This window comes from Eimeria maxima, genomic scaffold (assembly GCF_000499605.1).
Source record: "Eimeria maxima Weybridge genomic scaffold, Emw_scaff797, whole genome shotgun sequence".
Lineage (NCBI taxonomy): Eukaryota > Apicomplexa > Conoidasida > Eucoccidiorida > Eimeriidae > Eimeria > Eimeria maxima.
The window spans coordinates 1-16840 of NW_013566773.1; the positions used below are offsets into that span (position 1 = coordinate 1).

Below are 16840 nucleotides of genomic sequence, written 5' to 3' on the forward strand. Positions count from 1 at the left end.
CACCCACCCACCCCCTTTTCTTTTCACAAGCGGGAGACTGTAGGGGAAGTTATATGCTGCTGCGGAACAGTAATGGGAAATATATTCTGCAGCCCACAGGTATATTTTGTTGCTGTAGGCGATTGCCGGGACCCTATATAAAGACTACAGCTGCATGTAGTGAAACGCAAATATGTGGGAAAACAGTTCCATAGGGCCCCAGCGCCCCAAGCGCTGCCTTCCCTCCGCTTTTTCCGTCAACACTTGATGGTTTCCCGACGCACTACTTGATGGATTGGAATTGCTTAGTACTCCTCGTAATTGCCGGTCAGTTCCCAATGTGGGAGTCACCAGTACCATCAAACAAAGATTAGGGCTGCTTCGGGGTTGAGCTAGATACGGTGCTCGAGCGCCGAGGGGGTTGAGAGGGGCGCTGGTAGCTCATAGTTATTTATCGTGACTAAGAACCAAATGTATCCACTTCTGTTCGTCGCGTATTAGCTGAATTCAATATTCAAAACTGGCGCATCTACAAGGTCATAACGGAGTACTGCATGAATTTCGCCGTAGTATCTTGTAGCATCTCTGGACTGGGTACGTGGCATGTCATTCCCTTCCAATTGGTAAATAAATTCCACTCCTATTAACGTATATGACGCAATTGGTTGTGAGAGCGCCGACAGGTGTATTGTCTCATAGCGTACTGGCAAATACGTCTCCATGCACCCTTAGGCAGTCCCCAATCGTCGTTGACCGCACTGACTTCACGTGCTTTCGCCATATTTATGTTTACAAGCGAACCAAACTTCAGTTTTAAGCCTGCACTGACACCTGAGTAGGATTTATCTCCGTCTATACTGACGCCTTCGTAATGCATGTACTACGCATGTATACATAGGGTCTACAGATACCCAAGAAGTGCATGCGGGCGCCCGCTGTTCCCCTATTTGGCTTCATGTTCACCTTTGTTTCCAAAACAAATGCTTCATACCCGTAAGTGGAGTCACTCCGAGCAGCAGCATTCAACTGCTCCTGCTCATGCTGCTGCGGCCGCACAAAGAGCCCCAGCCTCACGCCAGCTTGCTAAAGCTAGCCACAGCACTGCTACTGAAGATTGCTGCGGCTCCCACAGCGGTGCCCGAGGCATTTTAGTGTTCTCTCGACCGAAGGGGTTGCATCTCGTAGGTCCTATCTCTTCTGCATTGGAGAAGGACTAAAGAAACACCTAATGCAGCCCCTCAGCACTCATTTCGCCGCTACTAATCCTAAACACCAGACGGACGACCCTAAACCCGCCACACTGATGCGCCCCCTAATGTGTCAGGGGGCGCTGAACTGCAGATACACCCGTGCGCGCGCTGCGGTGTGCCTGCAGCTGACCCCGTAAGCCCAGGTGTACGTACACCCGAGCATGGATCAGCTGAACTGCTACAACTGAAAGTACCTTCAGCTAAGGTTAGCGCAGATAAGAGGCGCTCGCACTAAACCATAGGCTGTAAATTCCAGACCTCGAGCAAGAGCATATAATAAGCCAACACAAGGGTATGCAGGGTTTAGAAGATGTCCGGACAGCAACCCCATTGTCCCTCCTCCCGAGCCTCCCAGTACCCTCCCTGAAGACATACGCAAATCATGCGGTGTAAACCTTAACCCTACCGCGTGGGTAACCGGAACAGTCGAAGCTACAGTTGTGCCATAGATTATATCGGTCGGTAGTTTTAAGCGCTCCGTTCCATCTGTGACCCCTGTTGTTAGGGCAAGGCTAGTGAGGGTATATTGGTTGTGAGGGCTTCGGCGTTACCTTGTAAACCCAGTCTTCAGAATTCTGTTGTCGCTCAAACCAGCAGGGTTGATAGTCGCACTCTCCACGAGGTCGCGCCCGCGCAGCCTCCCTGCAGATCCCCAAGCCCTAGACCCCACATTAAGAGTTAGATTGCAGGTAGCATGCAGGCAGCATCTGCCTAGTACGTGTTCGTTCTACCTGTAGCAGCGCTTGGGATATATTAGGGATTATAAGAATCTTGTCAGATTTATAGGGGTCTATGATGGTTGGAGGTTTAAAAGGAGTAGTTAGGGTTTATCAAGACACTACAACGCCTGATTAAGGTTCATGGTTTAGGATTCAGGATTTGCCTCTGTTTCTCTTCCAGTCTGTTCTTCTGTTCAACCGCCTCATCAACTCTTCCAGCTTCGTACAGCCGTTGGTCCGGCCTCCGCCGCGAGTCCGTTGGGGCTGCATGCGCTGCGTAGTCAGGGGAGAGATTGTTTAGATCCATTGTGAAGTAGCTGAAGACCACACACACCCCCGTAAACCCTCGTAAACCCTAATGTTCCCTAACATACAAGAACCGCCTAACCACACACTATGCGCCTTCCAAAGAATCGGTGCGCACTTCAAAACTCTCAAACACTCAACATTCAGCACTGCCGTTTGCTCTTAGGGATAAGAATTTCGGATTTAGGGCTAACCCGAAGCCGTAGAACTGGTCAGCGTTGGGAGGCCGCGCCGTCGGCCGCCAAATAAGGCGCCTAGAGGACTCCACCCAAGCAATTGACTCCCAGTACTCTGCTCACAAACAAGAAGCCACAAACACAACAACCCTAGCCCTCATACTGTGTTAATGTCTAGCTCCTAACATCAGTCATCTGGAGCCACAAAAATAATACTCATGGGTTGAGCGTTTAAAATGCTGAAAACGGAACGTTGAACTTCACGCCATAAACCCCAGCCCCCCGCAATCCCTACAAACCCAAAGTGCTCACGGCTGACAACCGCGTCGAGTTGATTGTCAGGACTATCCGCTGGGGGCCCCGTTTCGCTTCTGCGGTATTCTTCTACCTGAACGCGAGCAGGAACCCTAAATCACACACCGTTGGCGCAGACCCATAACCCTGAATCCTACGCCTGTTGCGAAATCCAGTTCTAGACACTAAGTCCTACCTGCGGCGGAATTTTCCATTTCTTGTGGTCGGGGAATGCAGGAGCCTCCTCGACATACAGAGCGCTGGACCACTGTCCTGACGCACAAACCTTAAACCCTAGACCCAAAACTCTAAACCCCAGTTGGTTTGACCACTGAATGAACAACACTCGTGAACACCCCCAGCTTGGCCCCTAGCTCAGCCCCGCTGGCCTGGGACCGCCCTGTGTATGCGTGAAGCAGGTGGGTGAGCTTGAGGGTCTTAGGCTACCGGAGAGGCGATAGGCGGGTCTCCCAGAAGCTTCGAAGACGATCGCCCGTAGATGATGGCAGGTCTTGTCAAGCCTGCGCCAAAAACCCTAAACGCTAAACCCTAGATACAAGAAAGACTTGACAAGCAGCTCGGAAGCACAAGATCCCTAAACCCTAGATAGAAAAAACCCTTGATGAGCACCTCGTAACCATGTATGGAGCCTACTACTGTCTATGGCGCTGCTCCGACTCTCTAGAAATAACGGTTTCCTTACCATCCTTTTCTAAGAAACTGTACCACCGCGAAGTCTCCAGAAGTTTCATTTTCAACGAGGCTCGTGCCGTCTCTGCAGCGCAGGCGCTCCAAATCCTAAACTGTAAACCCGAAAACCTAGGCCACTGGAATCCCTAAGCTCTTAACGTACACTTCAATCCAAAGCTTGCCCCAAATGACGTTGTGAATCAACATCTTGGTCCGCTTGTAAGAAAACCGCTCCCCAGTGCGATGTAGCTTAACCCGCGCTACGCCCGGCATAGTCACCTGCAGGCGATAACCCGAAACCCCAATTACGATCCTACACCCTAAACCGTGAGTCTGGCAGTAAATTAGGGGTGTTATTGGTTGTTGATGCAACTTGCCCCCAAAGAGTCCAACATTCCCAACAATCTCCAACAGCAAGGGCGAGGGTATAAGCTTTAGGGTTTCAAGCACCTCTAGAGATTTCCCCGAAAACCGATTCCGCACTGTCACCCAACCTTCGCAAGAAAACTCCGAGGCTGTCGCCACGTACGCAGTGATAGGGGGATGATGGCCCACCTGAACAGACCCACGTGCTGCTGGTGCTGTTGCTCCGCTTACTGTTGCTCTTGCTGCAGCAGTTGCTGGTGCTACTGGTTACGGCTAATGCTGCTGAGGCTTCAGTAGCTGCAGCAGCCTGGTAGTGCCAACTAAACTGCTGTGTCGATGCTCAAGCAGCAACAACACTAGGGACGCCAGCAGCAACAAAAGCAGAAGCAGAGAACGCGATGAGGGTACGGTTTACCTGTTCGGACAGGAAGCGGAAGCCTTTGTGTTTGAGCTCGAATGTTTCTCCCAGGAGTGGGTTAAAGGGTTTGTATGTTCTGCGAAAACCCCGCAAACCCTAGACCCTGAACTCAAGTTCCTTGCCAGCAAAGCGCTCACTGCGCAACAAAAGAGGAGCACCAGAAGCTCCTTGCTCGTTATCTACCTCTCTTTCGTCATCCATGAGGTTAGGGGTTCGAGGTTTGGGTTTAAGGTCACCTGCCAACAGCTGACGCGTAGGGAGACAGGGCGTAGAGAGTCAACCCCAGAAGCCGATCGACACTCCGCGGGAACCGGCAGGACTGGCATGCGAAACAAGCCGCCCACCCTAAACCCTAAACCCTATACTCTTAAACCCTAGAGCATAACTGTGAAGCAACGCTACTTCCTACACCACAGGTCCCGTCCGTGAATGCCGGAGACCCCAGCATTTTGGCTTACACCTGCACCCTAAGACCAAAATTCAATTTCCGCAGCCCTGAACCCCAACACCTAAGCACTAAACCTGGAACCGTTGACTAACCAGGTTTAGGAGTTCGCAGTACTGCAAGTCCTCGCATTGTCTCTGGAGAAAACTCGTTGGCTCATTAAAGTAGACAGGCATCGCAATACGGCTCAAGTCGCGGCCAATGCAGTCTTTCAAGACCGACCACAAATTCACCTGTGCACAAGCCCCAACGCCTAAACCCGAAACATGTGTTTCAACGAGTCAAAGACCTCCAGCACGCACTACGGTGAAGTAACATTGCGTCCGCTTAACCTTAGACATTGCGCCACATAGTCTAAAACCTGAAACCCTAACCAAATTATTAAACCCTGAATCCCATGGGTCCCAGCAACAACAGCGCAGGGCCTGGGATTTAGACCTACTTTGAATTCCGTCCGCGGCTTCGGCAGGGCCAGCCGCTGGCCTGGCGTCGCCCCCCCGATATGAGGAGAGGCAGCAGCAAGTGTTGCTGCTGCGTTTGCTGCAGGAGAGAACACCGGCCCAATAAAGTTGTTATTGCTGCCGCCACTACTCTGCCTGCTGCCCGGCTCTGATGCTGATGCCCCAGAGGCGCCTTCGCGCGACTCTGCCTGCTGCTGCTGCTGCTGTTTCTGTGGATCGGGGAGGCCTAAGGACTCTACCATGCCATCGTCGGCGAGCTGCAACAAGCATCAACAGGAGCAGCAGTAGCAGTGTCATCAACATGCAGATCCTAGGTCCTCAACGACAAAATCTAGATACGACCGTACCTCATCGTCGCAGTCGAAGAACTCGAGTGACTCATGCGCCTCATCATCGCTGTCGCTGGTGCTGAAGCTGGCTCCCTCTTGAGCAGCAGCAGCAGCTGCTGCTGCTGCTGCAGTTGCTGTCTCGTCTCCTTCCATATCCGGCAGCCGCACCCCAGTAATAGCTACAGCAACTTCTGCTGCTGTGAGTTTGCCACGCTGCCTGCTCAGCTGCAGCAGCCTCTCTTGAGCCTGCAAGAACCGCCCCAAGCACTGTCTCCAAACCATAAGCCCTAAACCGTAACCCCTAAACGATAAACCCGAAATTCGCAACAGTGAGCTGTACAGGTCATGGGTTCCCTGAGCGGCTTTCTGCCCCTAGGCGCTAAGCGGTAAACTCTCAACACAACAGCTCAGGTCCATGGTGGCGCTGCGCATCAAGCACTCGTTTAACGCTGGACGATTTGCACCTTGTCGAGCTTATAGTTCCTCTTGGCCAGAGAGCGCACAGACTTCTCCAGCTGCCGACGCTGGGCGTACTCTTCGCTAAGGAGCCGCTCCCACTGCTGCAACAGCTGTTGCAGCAGCTGCTGCAGCTCGTCCACTCGTTGCAGTAGCAGCACCACTTGCGACCGCAAGCCGCCTCCCTCACCGGGGCCTACAGGCCACAGATGACCCTCAACATTAAACCCTTAACCCTCAATACGGAGTAGCGCGCCCGGAGTGCCTAAAAATGAGCACCGGTATGCCGCTTTGTCGTTCAGACGGCATGTGCAACAACTTCCGTTGCAGCAGCTGCAACAGAAGCAACAACTCCAACCGCAGCAGCAGCAACAGCAGCAACAGCATCAGCTTGTGTCACTTGTCTGGGTAATTTGAGCAACAGATTTCAGAAGGTCCGCCTGCAAGGCCAACATCTTTGAGCATGCTTCCTGCGGCAACACAGGCAAACTAGGAACGCTGAACTTTTAAGTATAAATCCCACACAAAACTCCAAAATCTACCACGTAACTTTAAGCCCGATAGTTGGCTTGTCCCGAGAAGAACCGTTGACGGCACGTCCTCTATAAAAAGTAACAAAAGGGCCGGGCGTGATGATGAGGGGTAGGGGTCTAGTGTCTGGAGTTGCCTGTATGTTCTGCCGTGCGTTTATGATGCTCTCCAGCAGCAAAACTAAAGGCCCCTCAGCATTTTCAAGGAGCGCTTCGCTGCTGTTGTCGGCCTGTAGCAGCTGTGCGCCTAGAAGGGGGCTGCTGCTGCTACTGCTGCTGCCAGCGGGTGCTTCCGTGGGGGCCGCAGTTGAAGCAGCAGCGCCAACCATGTCTGCTGTCGTTTCCGCCGCAGAACCTCCATCGCTCCTGCTGCGGAGTGTTCCCGATTCCTGCTGCAGCTGCTGATGCAGCAGTTGCTTTTGCTGCTGCTGCTGCTGGGGTTGCAGCGGTGGCGGGGGTGGTAACGCTGCTGGTGGGGGTGGCGGCTGCTGCACTGCAGCAGCAGAAAGGGAACGAAGGCGGCTCGTCGCAAATGCCGCCGCAGCAGCAGCGCTCGAAGCAACTACCCCTGCCAATCCGCTCAAGGCGCCACCGCTGCTGGTGTTGCTGCTGGTGGCAGATGCTGGAGGTGAAACCCCTGCTCCGCCATCCGCTGCTGCTCCCGGCGCTCCTGCCGGTGTTGCTGTTGGCTTGTCTGCCGCTGCACTGGAGGCCTCATACTGTTGGCGCTGCTGCTGCTTATCAGGCCTCTTGACGCTGCTGCTAGTGGTGCTTGGGGCTGCAGATGGCCCCGCAGCAGCTGAAGTGTCCCCGAAGGCTTTCCTCCGCTGCTGCTGCTGCTGCTGCTGGTGTCTGTCTCGTTGATTCCCTCCCGCGGCTGCAGCTGTTGCAGAGCGGCCTGCTCTGTGAGTTCCACTCAGCGCCGCTCGTTGGCCCTGCTTGAAGGCTGCGTACCTGCGCACAAAACGCCGTACCCTAAACCTTAGACCATAAACCCTAAACCCTACGCCCTAACCCACAGGGCCTAAACGCTAGCTCCAAACCCCTAGCCGCGCCAAACATACCACATTTGCTTCTCCTCTTGACTGTCCGCCCTGAGGTAAAGCGTCTGCTGATCTATCACATCCACCTCAAAGCGTACTGGGTCGTCTGCAGCACCGCCAAACATTAAGAAAAACGCTATACACTACCCCCACCACTAATATGTGCGCAAACTATTGACAAAAACTCAGTGAGAAAGCTCTGGAGGATATCAGGGGCAGCAATAGGGTGTGTGCAGTCCAACGTTTTAGAGGGGGCTTAGGGTTTGGGAACTAGGCTGACGAGGACAGAGCCGAATGCGACACTGATTTAAGAGGAACATCTCTTTTGGGGGGGAGGTCTTCGTAGTGCTGTATTTGAAGAATCCCGCGTACACGAAGAAATACCTGCAGTACCAAACCCTACACCCCTATGCCATAAAAGTTGAACACTAGACCGTCAGCCCAGAAAATGCCAAGCTGGCACAGCTGAAGCCAATGACGTAAGGATAAGCAATAAGGATTACCTCGGTCTCCATGAGGACAAAAGATTAGTCCACTTTTGCAGCCAACCCTGCAGCAGCAGCGAATTTGCTGCTGCTGCTTTGCTGCTGCTTGGAACAGGGGCAACGAGGGAGAGGTTCGCCCGCTGCGGCGCAGCATGCCGATGCTGCTGCTGCTGCTGGCGACGCCTCTCAGCAGGAGAGCGGACAAAAGCAGAGTTCAGCTGAGAGTGTGCTGGTTGCTTGTTTGCTGCTGTTGTAGCTGATAATGATGCTGATGATGATGACGATGGATCGCTTGGGCTGCTGGCTCTAGCCACGCGCGGAGAGGAGACAGCGCGCAGCGCTGCTCGCTCTTCTTGTTCCTGTTCCTGCTGCTGCGGCGGCGGCTTGTGAGCCCGCTGCTGCTGCTGTTGCTGCAGCGCAGCCTCCTGTGGAGAAGGTTGAGGCCGCCACAAACTATCCTGTGCACATGCAACAGGCCCCCGTGGACGAGCTACTGTTGCTGCAGACGCTGCTGCTGGTATTGCTACTGCTTCAACAAGCTGCGGGTGTTGCTGTTGCTGACGTACCGAATTCTGTGAAGGAGGCGACAGGTTATGTGGCGATGCAGCGGCAGGAGCAGCCGCTGTTTCTGGTGGAGCAGTTGTTGGTGCTGGGGACAGCCGTCTCCCTTCTGTTACTTCTCCTGCTGTGTTTGCTTCTACTTCTGTTGTGCATGCTGCTGTTTGTGGTGAGGACGAGTGGGCTGGGCTCCGAGCTGCTGCTGTTGCGCGTGTTGTACCTGCTGTTGCTGCATTCGCTGCTGTTGCTGGGTGGTCGGCTTCTACTCCGATAGACGGCGGCGCTACCATAGACGCACTTTCTGAAGCTACCGCAGTTTGCAGCAGCTGTTGCACCTTATCAGCTATATGGTGCCGTTGCAGCCTTCCTTCATGCTGCTGCTTCGCCTGTTCCAGCTGCTCCTTGATGAAATTTCGCTGTTGCTGCTGCTGAGACGCTTCACGACTTGCCCCAGGAATAAACTTCAAGACATGCTCTTCTACTGGTTCTATCATAAGTGGAGACTGATACTCCTGCGGCTGCTTTTGCGGCGTCCCCTCCTCTTCCTTTTTCCCTTCCTGGTCAGAATGCTGCTGAGGCATACTTTGCTGCTGGCACTGCTGCTGCGGCCCTCGCCGTTGCTGCCGTAGGTGATGCACACCCCCCGCTGTAGAAACAGCAGAAAATGGTTCAACTGGCTGCGTTCCAGGTATGGTTAGTTGTTGTTGCAACGTTTTCTGCTGCTGTTGTCTCTGGTGCTCCAGCTTCTGCTGTTGCTGGTGTTGCTGTTCCGTATCCTCTGGCACCGGCTGTTCTTGCAGGTGCTTGTCAGGAGCCTCCATCGTCTTCACCAGCCGCCTCCCCCGCCGCTGCAGCAAGTCGTATGTAAGGATTCAGCAGCAGACTGCAGCAGCAGCTGCTGCTGCTGCTGTGGCAGGTTATACGACTATGAACATCCGCGGCCTTCTTAAAGTAATAAAACGGATATGTTGAGAGACTGCTGCTGTTGTTGGTTGTACTCCTAGTGGCGATACTCCTGCAGCACAGGTCAATGCGCGCACCCTCTGCCGCTGTTTTTCCGCATAGGATTCGGCGTGGCATGCAGCTGAGTTCTACTAGGTTCGCTGCAGTTCCTCCTCCTGCTGCCACCGCAGCAGCAGCTGTTGCTGCTGCTGCAGAAGCTGCCGAGATCCGCTTGTCAACTGAACAACGGAGAGTGTCTGGGCAGGTCGGGTTGCTGTTGCTTGTTCCTGCTGTGCCGTTGCTTCCCGCCGTTGGCTGCAGCCTCGAGCCCCGCTGGTGCAGCTTGTGTTGTATGCGGTGATGCTGGCCCTTCCTCATACCAATGGTTGCTGCAAATGAAGTAGGCTTAGCCCCTAACGCAGCTGCTGCAGCGGTGGCCACTGTCTGGTTCAGCAGCGCCGGCATGCATGCAGTCCCACGCTGGGTTTCTTGACTCTTTCTGGAGCAAGAACTCGTCCTTATCGCTTTTTATGCGTTTCAACTGTCGAATAGCTTTTGTGATTTAACTCCTGCGTATAGGGGAGCGGCCCCGCCCTATTTTATAACGAGGTCGCCGCCCCCCTCTGATGGGTCTCACTCGTTTGCATGTGAGGAGACTTTAGTCATTTGTTTTCCCGTATATAGCACAACAGCCAACTCCCACACAGGAATTACTTTAATTGATTCATATTATAGTGCTCTGTCCTTCAGTAACAGGCCTCTAGCTGGGCCGTTGTAGCAGGTGGAGGCAACAGCTAGGAGCGGTGGGTTGCTGGCGCACAGTATCAACACTCCAGTCTCCCAGATCTACAGGGTGCTCCGTCTATAGTTCGTGTGTGTGTTCCTTCTTGCTCGCAGAACATTTCATGCGGGCATAGGCAGTGTTCAACAATTGCCTACGGTATCGGGCCATTCTTCCATCGGTGACTGGCTGTTGCTGTTATGCGGGATTACATTGCTGTACTAACTGGAGCAAGTTTTGCTGATCCTCTCATCAGACCCACTCTCCTCCCTCCCCTTGCCAGTTCCCAATGCTAATGTTTGCCGGACGGCTGAGGAGTGAAGGCGAGGTTCTTACTAGCTTCTACTGACGCCCCTACCGTCGTACCATTGCTCCGCTGTTTCCTCCAGAGCTCTTATGGAGTGTTAGAACATTTTAGGACACTTGTGCTACATCCAGCAGAAGCACTGAATGGTGTAGGTGTGCAAGTGCACTCTACCAGCTGGAATCACAAGAATCAGGTGTACGAAATCCGATGTGCTGCATTGACTCGTCGTGAAAGCGCTTATTTCAGAGAGAATTCTGGCTGATGTGCAGGTGTTCTCGTAATTGCTTCTGTGGAGGACCCGAAAAAATAATGAAGCAGGCCTTCTTGTTCACTGATAGATAGATGTGACAGGCGTGCCAGAGAAAGTTGTTGAACACGACTTCATACAGTTCTCTTGCTGTATATGTATGTCTGTTACAATGAAATGCGTTGCCTCGTTCATGACAGCACAAGGGTATGCTTTGTTCCGGTTCCCTGGCCGTCACTGGAGTCCGCTTTTATCGTTTTCTGGCTGGGGCAGACACTGCCACAGCTCCCACTGATTCAATATTGTACATTGTGCGATGTTGGCTAACCTGTCCGGCCATTGCACATGGACCCTTCTACAGGCATAATCGGCAGTCGGTACGCACGAAGAAGAAACCACTCTTCCTTTAGCATCTGGGTTTGCAGATGCGGCGTTTCGCCTCGTCTTGATGCTTACATATCCCATTACCCCTTCGAAGTAAACCGTGTCACCTCCTAATCTAATCCCCTTTCAGCGGCCCAGGTGGATACGAATTTCTTCTCTGAGAGACAGCGCAGCAATGAGCCACTGAAGTAGATTTTCCGAACTTCCTGTTGGACGTATGTTCACCAGTGACTTATACTTATCAGTGGAGGACTCTATCGGCACCTTCCCGTGCTTAAACCTTCATCAACCATAAGAGGCTCTCTTGCCAACCTAGGAATAAACCTGCTTCGGAGCGAATAACGGAAGGTTTCCGTAGTCTAGGTGTGATCAAACAAGAAACGCCCTGACCTAGGTACAGCCGCCATTGTCGTATTTTCCCTCCTAATGATGACGACACCAGTAGCGAGTTTAGCTCGTTTTCTGCTTGTTAGAGACGGCACTAACACTCTAGAATGGGGAATAGCTCCAGAAATGCCCCGGAGGTTTCCCTATCGAATATGAATGCCAGGAAAATGTCAAGTCACCCTGTATGAATTGCCTTGTTGTAGAACATTCTCCACTGGAAGGGGTGAGGAGACTGCGCTTGCGTGAACTCAGCAAGGCTCCCTACCTTTGAGCGCCTGCTCAACAATATGCAGATGGCGATCCGTCTCCGCTGTCCAAGATAAGTTGTTTATATTATATACATCTCCGAACCGTCAAAGCATATTCACGCTCATTAAACGGTTTTGTGGCGTTAAATGATCCCTCCCCTGTACTGCTGCAGCTGTGTTATGTGTATGTGGGAAAACCTCTAATGAATGTATTTGGAGATCGCTGGAAGTTGTTGTGGGTTGCCTTTTAGGAAGGTAGCTGAAGACATGATCCCGCGTGCTCACAAATTCAGGGATGTTACTCCGCCGGATGACAGGGCCTTAGATGCCGACTAAATATATGCTCTAGAGAGTTTTTGAGTTAAAAAAGCAAAAATTGAAATTAAAAAAACCACTTATTTCAATGGTACTGGAGTTGTAGAAACACCGAAACCACTGGCTGCCGACACTGGCGTCAACGTCCCCACGAGATCTCCCCTGGCGATTGTTCGCAAATTGAATTGTTTGCATTTCAGCCTTTTTGCTTGTATTTTGTTTGATACGCAAAAGTCAGCGCTTGCTGCTGTCATGACCAGTGCACCTCGTGTCCCCTTCTAATGCCGAGGCCCGGCGTGGGTGTCGGTCCCGAAGATGGTTTTTGCTGCTGTGTTTTCGTTCCTTTTTGTGGGCTTTTTGGGCGTGAATTCAGCAGACTACCCACCGGCTGCCTGGGAAGGGTCTGTGACAGCAAGCAGCACGCCCAGTGTCGAGCAGGTTACGGCCGGCAGCAAGGGCCACTTCGAGATCGAGACACTGTACGACCATTTCCAAGTCATGCAAGCAGTAGCAGAAAGGCCTTCCTTCGGCTCCCTGCTTCCGTTGCTACTTACGGCTACAGGTGCCTTCCTCATCATCAATGGTTGTTGGCAACACAATCGCAATGTTGATGACTTGGACACCGGGCCCTTCGCTGTTTGCAAATCGGTCTTTGAAGTGAAGAACATCTTGCAAGTGAGCAACAGCGTCCTTCGCACCAGGGCATGGTATCTTGGTGACTACAACAGCGCACGTTTCTTGGGGAAGGACCAGCGGAACCTGTCCCCTCAGCATGCGATGAAGCACGGTAGAGGCTCCGCTTCTTACACATTGCTTACAGTTGGTCTCTTGGCCGGCTTGCGGCTGACAACCCCCGCAACTGTCCTTCAGCAAACCGATAATATGCACTTGCAAGCTGCTGCAGTATTGCAACATTAGCGAGGGCGTGATACTGCCAAATTGGGAATTGCTGATATTGCCTTGTCTGCGGATGTTTGCTGCTCTACAAAACGGCTGCTACAACTATTAGAGCAGTGAGAGCAGATGCGTATTTCTCGCAGCTGCTGCAGGTAAAGGTAGCCGAACCAGGTGCCTTCAGGATGCATGTGGAGGCGGAGAGCGGGGAGCGATTGCACTCGGACTTAACAACACCTTAAAAACGAAATACAGGAGGTAAGCTGAGCATGTGAATGAGGAACAGCAAAAGACCGAGGTTGGTTGCAGGCTGATACTTAAACACATCTCGTTCTGGTTAGCTTGGGCTCCTGCTTTGGCGACTGGCCTGTACACCGGGGCTGGCTGTGCAAGGCATACTGCACATTTAATGGAAGATGGATTACTTCCGTTTCAGGACATCTGCATCTTGCTGAACTGGCAGCTAGCTGTGATAACGGGGTTGTAGAACTTGCGTTGGGGACATGAAGCTATAGGTAGACGGAGCTGCTGTTGCTGCATTGCCTCACCCGCTAAAAAGTTCTGCTCCGCAGTAGCGACAAGCGAGATACAACTGCCTTTTCGTATTGTGCTGCATCAAATTCTTCTGCTTCTGCTGCGTCTTCGGGGCTGTAGTGCGTAAAACGTATCTGGGGAGAGTCCTTGCGCTTCGTCTGCCACGTAGCATCACAACCGAGAGATGAGGGGAAATTGCTTCATTTTTGCCTGTGTCATTTACAAAAGGGTGGCTTTACATGGTTTTTGTGGCTTTGAGCGTCTGCCAACGCCACAGAGCTGAACTACTAGCTTGAGGAACGTGTGTAAGCCCGTGCTGCAAACGAGAGTAATTTCATGTTCCTCTACAGCCTTCTTTAAATCTGAAGGGGGCCCAACTTACATCATTCTCACGTTCGCCCGCGAACGATTACGCGGTTTCCTTCTTCTTGACACTTGCATGTGCGTGAAGGCTGTTCTGGTTTGTTGTTGTGGGATATGGGGCGAATAAGTCAATGGTGTTATCGGGGTTTGCGAAAAATGCAAGGCTCGGTGAAGGAGAAACTTGTTACATCGTTTTTTGATTGAAGGGCTTACATTGCGCGATGTGGCTGAGGTCTGTCGTTTGTGGCTGTTTCGGCGTGTTACAGCGGACAGCTGTTGCATCTCCTCGTGTACCTCTTTTTGCCAGCTAAAGTAATTCGTATACAGGCGGAGTGTAAATGGCAGGTGAAACACAGATTCGCCACTAGGTCTGCACTGCACCTTGGCCGGTTTGGGTGGAAGTTTCACGCATTCGACTGGCAGCTCTGTAAGACTTGAAGTCGTGACAAATGCTACAAGGACTGCGGGAGATGCGTAGAGAATCTGCCATGAAAGAGGGGAAAATGAACATCCAGGTCCTGTACATAATGTATTTAGTACGTGCAAGCTGGTTGCGCGCTGCCGGGTGGCACATGCATGGCTTTTGCACTACCTGACAGTACTTCGGTGTGAAGCCTGGCTGCAAAGTGCAAGTTCATTTGCGACTCCGTTGACTTTGCACAGTGGATGTGTGCAAGCGTCTAGGCTTTTTCGGCTCGGGGACAGCCAGAGTTGTAGTTATAGTTGCTCTTTTGTTGAAAATGAGGCTCTTTGGGCTGCTCGACAGATCGCCAGTCCTTGGATTGGCAGCCATAGGGTCGGGGGCGTCGCCACAGGAGGATGGCCTCGTCGATGCGACTGCTATATGCTTTTGATCATACTGGAATGGGCGATTTCTAAGCGCAGGTTCGTAGAGCTGTCTGCCGAAAACCTTGTTGAAGACCAGCCTGAGGCCACCAATTACAGCCTTTTGTATGTTTCTACGGATTAAGGTTCCTCTTTCTCTTCCCAGTGAGGCGTGATGTGGTCTATCACTCAGCAAGGGGGCTGCAGACTCAGTCGCGCAGAAGAGGTTCTTCCTCCCTACGTATTCCGTGATCTTGTGTTTCATTTGAGTGTGGCAGAGGATGCATGGTAGCCCTGGGCGTCTGATGCACCATGTTGCATTATAGAGAGGGTGCAAGGGCTGTCACGGGCAAACGCCGTGCACGCCGACTCCCTTAATAGCATAAACGGCGCGTGATCGCTTTTGCTCCAAAGGATAGTGGTGGTCTCGAGACTACCGACAGGCTGGGCCCACCGAAAAGGGGCGGATATGAATTTTCGCCTATTTTTCCCCCTGGCAGTGCAAGCACGTGGAGGTGGTTCAGCAGGTTCCTGTTGGGACCGGACTCAAAATCCTTGCAGGGAAAAGGGAGAGGACAACAGATGTGTTTTCCAGACACAGCACCCACTAAAAGCAGTGCACTGCCTCCTCACCTAGAGGCATCCTTTATGGCAGTATTGGACTAGTTTTGGTACTGCCTTTGATGCGTTCTGCCAGTGGGCGGGTGACGAGAGATCGAAGCGATATAATATTTATGGCGTGAATGAGCAAACTAATCGCGGCATGGAACCAAGGCACGAGCGCTAATTAGCCTTTGCCGTGACTGCCATCAAATGTGTTTTCAACACAGTTTCGTAACCATATGTTTCAAACTGAATAGCGCTATCGTTTGGAATGCTTGCCTGAGTGTAACATGCAGCACAGACACCTGCATCTTTTCTTCTGCAGAGGTGTACTAGTTATGTAATTCTCAACTGTTGGTACTGATTAGAATGCTGAAGCTACCATTCAGCAGTCAGCAGTGGTATCGCCATCTCATAGACACTTGGTTTGTGGGCTATGAAGGCGAAAATGGCAAGCATTAAGATGCAACTCACGGCATTGGAATTGTACGTAAAGGGCTTTACAGCAGCAGCTGCATGCATTCATCTGAAACAACTGATGGTGAAATGGGATGCAAAGTTCGCAATAAATGAAAGAGCAAAAGCGCACGGCAGCAAGCGTTTGGGAAAAGGCGTAGCCAAACCAACATGCGATCACCGTTGTGAAGGGATTATATGTTACCCCTTTAGATAGTTCATTCGATTACGACAGTGAGCAGATGTGTAAAATTATGAATCACCACAGCTTGCTACTGATAAGCTATTGCGCAAAGCGCAGACTACTGCTGCACCCGGTTTACGAACAAACGCGATAGGTATTAAGTCTCACAAACGGTCAAACAATTTGCCACCGGATTGGCATGGGCGTCTTTAGAATCATAGATCCAGCACACACACAACAAGCGCCCACGTCACCATTTTGGAGACGCACACTTTGAAGCATAGCTCATAAAACCAGGCATTACCTCCCGGCAGCTACTAACTACGAGAACATAACCACCTCCTGCACGAGGGACATGCGGAGCAGCATGACACAGACAACAGCCCTCGGGTTTGAGGGAGCAGCGCATTGGTGTGGTGTTTTGGATATGCTGTCTGCTCAGCCGGAGACTGTGAGTCCCAGTGAAGATAGGTTTATGGGAGATAGTGGCGTCTTGCGGTGTATATGGAGGGATGTGTCATACAATGAATGGTCGGACATTTGTGCAGGTAGTTGGATGGGTTGGGGTGGTGTGGAATGCTTGTAGCTGAGTAGATGTATATGTGAGTGGTATGTGTTGGCAGTGGGAGAAGGTGAGAGCACTGATTTGTTGGAAAAGGGTTGGAATTGTTCGGCGTATGGGAGCAACTGGGGCGAAATGGCGATATGTAGGGGAGGTCGCGTAGGGGTATGCAGCGTTCTGCTGTCTGTAGGGCGGTATGTCGAGGAGGCGCAGGGCGATGTCGTGTGTTTGGTGGTTGGCTGTTGTCCGGAAGGATGAGTGTGCTGTCGTGATGAGTAACTGGGATAGCAGCGCATGGATTTG

General features: G+C 52.1%; 3 protein-coding genes across 3 annotated transcripts; 1 reads left to right on the plus strand and 2 right to left on the minus strand.

Annotated features, from left to right (window-relative positions):
• Positions 1 to 1532: 1532 nt before the first annotated feature.
• EMWEY_00043350 (Oxysterol-binding protein, related) lies at positions 1533 to 6344 on the minus strand (the record flags this gene model as incomplete). The annotated part of the gene is made up of 16 exons (XM_013482836.1): positions 1533 to 1592; positions 1781 to 1871; positions 2113 to 2265; positions 2449 to 2545; positions 2743 to 2818; positions 2921 to 2997; positions 3172 to 3245; positions 3428 to 3499; positions 3578 to 3693; positions 4196 to 4274; positions 4435 to 4517; positions 4739 to 4876; positions 5086 to 5361; positions 5452 to 5679; positions 5898 to 6085; positions 6290 to 6344. 16 exons carry the CDS (start codon positions 6342 to 6344, stop codon positions 1533 to 1535), a joined length of 1863 nt encoding a protein of 620 aa, XP_013338290.1.
• Positions 6345 to 6427: 83 nt separating this feature from the next.
• On the minus strand, positions 6428 to 9326 carry EMWEY_00043360 (oxysterol-binding protein, putative; the record flags this gene model as incomplete). Its single annotated transcript, XM_013482837.1, has 4 exons — positions 6428 to 7373; positions 7484 to 7568; positions 7743 to 7846; positions 7966 to 9326. 4 exons carry the CDS (start codon positions 9324 to 9326, stop codon positions 6428 to 6430), a joined length of 2496 nt encoding a protein of 831 aa, XP_013338291.1.
• Positions 9327 to 12431: 3105 nt separating this feature from the next.
• Positions 12432 to 13034, plus strand: EMWEY_00043370 (hypothetical protein; the record flags this gene model as incomplete). The annotated part of the gene is made up of 1 exon (XM_013482838.1): positions 12432 to 13034. The coding sequence occupies one exon, from the start codon at positions 12432 to 12434 to the stop codon at positions 13032 to 13034; it is 603 nt and encodes a 200-aa protein (XP_013338292.1).
• Between the last annotated feature and the right edge of the window lie 3806 nt (positions 13035 to 16840).